Source organism: Penaeus vannamei, chromosome 6, assembly GCF_042767895.1.
Source record: "Penaeus vannamei isolate JL-2024 chromosome 6, ASM4276789v1, whole genome shotgun sequence".
NCBI lineage: Eukaryota > Metazoa > Arthropoda > Malacostraca > Decapoda > Penaeidae > Penaeus > Penaeus vannamei.
This window is the reverse complement of record NC_091554.1, coordinates 13,553,167-13,559,393: the sequence shown is the minus strand read 5'-3', so window position 1 is coordinate 13,559,393 and position 6,227 is coordinate 13,553,167. Positions and strand designations below refer to the sequence as shown.

Below are 6,227 nucleotides of genomic sequence, written 5' to 3'. Positions count from 1 at the left end.
TGTGGAGGCAAGAAGTAGGGATCAGGGGGGAGAATGTTGACCCCGAATGTGGCAAAATCTCTTGTAGGTATATTTACTTAAGTATTAAAGAATAAAGAAAATAAATGGGCATTTGTTACTTAGAGCAACACACTCACTTGAGACTAAGACCCAAAACAAGTGTATCATACAAACCCAAAAATCAAAAGCAAACCTTTCCTAGCTTCTATTTATTTCTTAGACAGGGGGCAAGCCCACTTTTCCCCCTTTTATTAGCACTGTGTCACCTTATAGAAAATGTGACATTAAGAACTTGGCTGTGTGAGGGTGGTGTGGACTTATGCCATCTTTTTCAGTGACAGTTAGGGTGTTATGCGACGCCCGAAGGTTGTCTGGTGATCGGAGGCGAGACAGGCTGCTAAGCTCAACCCACTTCTTTGACATAATGGGTGCGGTTGATGGCAAGCTGTTTTACTGTACTGGTTATTTTTTCACCTGTACACAGCATTTTGGAGTATAATACCCAAGATGGCTTTTGATATCTTATGTTAGGTTTCGCACTGTTTTAGATATCTGATATAAATATGTACATGCATGGAAATAACTGAGGTAGGAGGAATGCATCTGGTAACTCTATAAATGTTTACCAACTACACAATTCCAGTTACACAAAAGCTGTCGCATTTGCCATAACTACTGGAAAAGATGGCATTAGTCAGAAAAGGTGTCACATTTGCCATAACTACTGGAAAAGATGGCATTAGTCTCAGAGCATTCTGTAAGTTTTGTAAGTTGGCGTTATCCATTTCCCCACTATCTTGGTGCGTCACTCTTGGTAACTAACCGAGAATTGATTGGAAGACAGGAATTTTTCCAGGCTCTGGGGTAGACCTGTAACTTTGTTTGATGTCCTAAAATAAATGAATAGTTACTGATTATTGGGTTATGGGTAATTTAACAATCAGTCCATATTTTACTGAGAAAACCACCAGTTTTAGATTTTTTGTTAACCATTTGTTAGTGATGCCCATTCCTTGTATAAGGTAATTACAAGATCTTTTTGGGCTTTAGGATTACATTAGAGCAAGTGATCAATGGGAAATCTACGCAGGTAGTTCCTTAACCCTCTCACACCAATTACGGTTTCTCATGTTATTGCAAACCATGCCTAAGTGATTGATGGCAAGTAGCTATGTCATATATACTCAAGTCTGCTCTATATTGTTCAACTCAGACTGTAATTATTGAGGTGTTACAGCCTCTGAAAAGTAGGCTTAAAGTCTCTGTGCAAAACACATGGCTCAGTATAATACAGGGAAATCCTATCATGAGTGGGTAAACCAGCCATCCAGGCATTATGTTTAAGCAGATAAAAACCAAAGCAATGTAATAATGTATATGTACTGGTGAAGGAAACCTAGCAAATGTTTATGAGACACCTGCAGTTAACTTTTTTTCAGTTGTATTAGCTTTGTTCCATCCAGTTACACCTGAATGTTGCAGTGATTTAGGAAGAAAGGCCTAGAGTCTTAATATTAAAAATAGGGATGAGGCATTGAGATCAGTAGAGTACCAGTGCCTTTGGCACTTCTGCAAAAGTTAAACCTCCACTAAATATATTCTGATAATATAGAACTTGAAGAGGTTCCTTATTTAACAAAAATTACCTAGGTGCCTGACAAACCCTGTGATGCCAGAATATATTTGCTGAAGATTTGTTAGATTCCCAGAGATGTGAAGACCAGTGGTGGACACATGGATGTCTAGCATACATTTACTGGCTTTAGTAACAAGATAATCAGAACAAGAACTGAGTATCAGTTGTAGTAATTCTGGCAGTACAAGTAAGGATAAATATAAATAGAAAGACTATTGAAACTATAACAGTAGGAAGGAAGGTAATGAAAAATTTATATTTGTAATTAATTTCAGTTATCTGTTTGTCTTAACTTACTTGATCCAGGTTCCTCACTGTTAGCATGTGGCCTATATTACACTACTTGATAGTGTAATGATCAGGCATATTTGCTGTGGTGGTCACGCAGATCTTTGTATTAGGATGCAATTGGAAATATTTTTATTGATTTTTGTTTATATCAATGTTTATTTTTATAGGTTCTTAAGGGTGGTGATGGCATGGCAGGTATGGCTGTACGCAATCCCAAGGGAGAGATAGTTCATCCATATACTTGGAAGAAGTCAGCAGAATACGAAGAAGTCTCACAGACAGGAGGATATTACAGCGTCTGCATTGATAATCAATTTTCAAGATTTGCTGGCAAACTAATCAACCTCTACATGACTACTTTTAGGTAAGTCTCCTAGCATGTGTCGTGACTACTATTTCTAGGCACATGTATAGACATGGGTGTTTTGGAGTGGAGATCTAGTTCTTAGTATTTAAGGGGACCGTCTGGTCTTTTTTCGGCGATTTTCGCCCATGTTGCTGAAATTGAGTTAAATGCATTTTCAAGGAGTTCCCCAGCCCCCGGTTCTCCCCTGAAAATTTCAAGGCCCAACCGTTATTTTTTAGGTGGTAGCAGCCATTTTGGATGTCAACTGAAATATTATTTTTTTCATGTTACCTTAGAAAACCGGCAATTGTCAAGCAATGATTAGAAATAATAAAAAAAGGAGATTATTTTCAGAAAGCATATTAAATTTCACATAAGATGAGAGCAACCTTCATAATAGATACATAATAGGTAATTGTATCATATACAAGTATTCAAAAACTGTTCGGCCGATTTAGAAAAAAAATCGAAATGGGAAGGGTCTTAAATAAAATGGGGTGAGTTTTGTCAAAATCAGCAAGTAAAAAAAAAAAAAAAATAAATAAATAAATAAGAAATAGACGGTCCCCTTACACGTTAAAACTGGGAGTTTTCATGTTTGATATTTTTCCGTGCTTTAGCATTGTAATTTTTATATAACTTCTCTTTGCAGGTATGATTTATGGGAAAAATACACTCAAGAACTTGAGCAGATGGAAGTCAGCGTAAACAACTTCACAGTGAGTACAACATGCGTGTTTGAAGTGTTTGAACTTTTATTTTATTTTATTTTGTTTATTTTGTATTTTTATTTATTTATTTATTTGTGTGTGTATGTGTGCGTATGTGTGTGTGTGCGTGCGTGCATGCGGGCATGAAGTAGATAGATAGATAGATAGATAGAGACAGATAGATAGATAGATAGGTAGAGACAGATATAGATAGATAGACAGATAGAGAGAGAGAGAGAGATAGAGATAGAGGTAGATAGATAGCTAGAGATAAGAGGTAGATAGATAGCTAGAGATAAGAGGTAGATAGCTAGCTAGAGATAAGAGGTAGATAGCTAGCTAGAGATAAGAGGTAGATAGATAGAGATAAGAGGTAGATAGATAGAGGTAGAGATAAGAGGTAGATAGAGATAGAGACAAGAGGTAGATAGATAGAGATAAAAATAAGAGGTAGATAGATATAGAGATAAGAGGTAGATAGATAGAGATAGATATAGAGATAAGAGGTAGATAGATAGAGATAGATATAGAGATAAGAGGTAGATAGATATAGAGATAAGAGGTAGATAGATAGAGATAGATATAGAGATAAGAGGTAGATAGATAGAGATAGATATAGAGATAAGAGGTAGATAGATAGAGATAGATATAGAGATAAGAGGTAGATAGATAGAGATAGATATAGAGATAAGAGGTAGATAGATATAGATAGATATAGAGATAAGAGTTAGATAGATAGAGATAGATATAGAGATAAGAGGTAGATAGATAGAGATAGATATAGAGATAAGAGGTAAATAGATAGAGATAGATATAGAGATAAGAGGTAGATAGATAGAGATAAGAGGTAGATAGATAGAGATAGAGATAAGAGGTAGATAGATAGAGATAGAGATTGAGATAGAGGTAGATAGCTAGCTAGAGATAGAGATAGAGGTAGATAGCTAGCTAGAGATAGAGATAGAGGTAGATAGCTAGCTAGAGATAGAGATAGAGGTAGATAGCTAGCTAGAGATAGAGATAGAGGTAGATAGATAGCTAGAGATAAGAGGTAGATAGATAGCTAGAGATAAGAGGTAGATAGCTAGCTAGAGATAAGAGGTAGATAGCTAGCTAGAGATAAGAGGTAGAGGTAGATAGCTAGCTAGAGATAGAGATAGAGGTAGATAGCTAGCTAGAGATAGAGATAGAGGTAGATAGCTAGCTAGAGATAGAGATAGAGGTAGATAGCTAGCTAGAGATAGAGATAGAGGTAGATAGCTAGCTAGAGATAGAGATAGAGGTAGATAGCTAGCTAGAGATAGAGATAGAGGTAGATAGCTAGCTAGAGATAGAGATAGAGGTAGATAGCTAGCTAGAGATGGAGATAGAGGTAGATAGCTAGCTAGAGATGGAGATAGAGGTAGATAACTAGCTAGAGATGGAGATAGAGGTAGATAGCTAGCTAGAGATGGAGATAGAGGTAGATAGCTAGCTAGAGATAGAGGTAGATAGCTAGCTAGAGTTAGAGATAGAGGTAGATAGCTAGCTAGAGTTAGAGATAGAGGTAGATAGATAGCTAGAAATAGAGATAGAGAGATAGCTAGAAATAGAAATAGATAGGTAGAGAGATTGATTGATTGTGTATGGGAGAGAGATTGTGTGATTGCTTGATTGATTGATTGTGTATGGGAGAGAGATTGTGTGATTGCTTGATTGATTGATTGTGTATGGGAGAGAGATTGTGTGATTCCTTGATTGATTGGTTGTGTGAGTGATTAAGTGTATTTGACTGATTGTGTTTGTAAATAATGAGGGATATCTATGTTTACCTAATTTATGAAAGTTTTCCTTCAACAGTATATATATACATATTTTTTTCACCTAATTCTTATACTTTCACGTTTCAGCACTCTATAAAGACCGTGGATCAGCGCATTCACGATATGCTGCTGCACCAGAGCCAGTCTCGAGCAAAGGAGGCAAGAGACTTCCAACTTCTTATAAGCAACAACAACTATGTTCAGTACTGGTCCCTTGCACAGTGCATTGCCATCATTGGTGCAGGAGCGTTCCAGGTGTTCTACTTACGCAAGCTCTTCGATACAAAGGTCACAACCAAGTCAGGAGGCAGAGCCTAGGATGCCAGGGCTCTAAACAGGTGTTTGTCCTGCCATGTGGGGGAAGCACTAAAATTAAGATTAAATATTTTCTGTTAGATCATTTGAGTACCAGATGAGTTGTCTGGTGATATTCATTTGTTGTTAATCCAGATATTTTTTATTTGATATACATTTTATCTTGGACAGTGTTCATCACACTGTTTGGTACTGTTATTTAGGTAATGCAATTCTCTTTTTTTTTTTTAATGGATGAAGGTTTTTGTATTGTATACTAACCTTTTGTCATCAGCATATCAGTGATACGTTTCCTTCAGTGATTATTTTAATCTCTTGAAAGAGCTTTATGAATCTCAGCCTAATGGGATTGCAATCGTATATGTACTTACAAATTATGTTTTGTTCCTAGAGGTGGGTCCTTGCTCAGTTGCAATAACGTTAGACATAAACAGATCAGTTCTTTGTAGCTTTCAACTATACATAATTTGAATGTAGATTATATCAGGGTTAGTTTTTTGATTGTCTTATTTTTATCAAAATACTTTCATGTTTTTTTGCATTGACATCCTGATAATGTAATATGAAGGGACCAGGTGAACTATAGAAAAAATCTCAAGAAATAGAAATGTAAGGCCTTATCTCTAGGGGTTTTAGTTGTAGTATGTGGTAGGTGGTGCAATGGTCTCATTCCAAGCATAATTTTTCATAGTGTTTATCTTGTGCAGATTCAATTCCTCATTTTTTTTCCGTCCTACATTGCTTTAGATCTCAACTTGATACCTGATGTTACATTCCAATTCCAAGGTCACAGTCTTGTATTTTTTATACATACAATATCATGTATTGTAGGTGCTTTTATTGTTCATTGATGGAATAAAGAATTATACAATATCCAGTTTTAATTTTTTTCCAATTATAGCACCTCATAGGAACCCTGACGGGTAGACCATTTCTTTTCCCCATTTTATTCAGCCTCACCATGGCCAGTAATGAAAATTCTTTATCCTTAATAGGGCTTGCCCCTTCATCAACTAGCCTAACTAAATTTTATTTTGATGGTTTTCTTACCCCTGCCCCTCCTCTGACCATGGCTCTGACCACTGATACTAATACCTGCTCTTTGACACTTATTGTCAACTCTAGCC

At 36.3% G+C, this 6,227-nt stretch overlaps 1 protein-coding gene across 1 annotated transcript in view; it reads left to right on the top strand.

Moving 5' to 3' along the window:
• Positions 1 to 5,973, top strand: part of loj (logjam) — a 6,264-nt gene extending 291 nt beyond the window's left edge. The window contains exons 2-4 of the mRNA XM_027368876.2: positions 2,095 to 2,291; positions 2,926 to 2,992; positions 4,873 to 5,973. Coding sequence (XP_027224677.1) covers positions 2,095 to 2,291; positions 2,926 to 2,992; positions 4,873 to 5,103 — 495 coding nt within the window. The 3' untranslated portion in view covers positions 5,104 to 5,973. The remainder of the gene's footprint in view (positions 1 to 2,094; positions 2,292 to 2,925; positions 2,993 to 4,872) is intronic.
• The last annotated feature ends 254 nt before the right edge of the window (positions 5,974 to 6,227 follow it).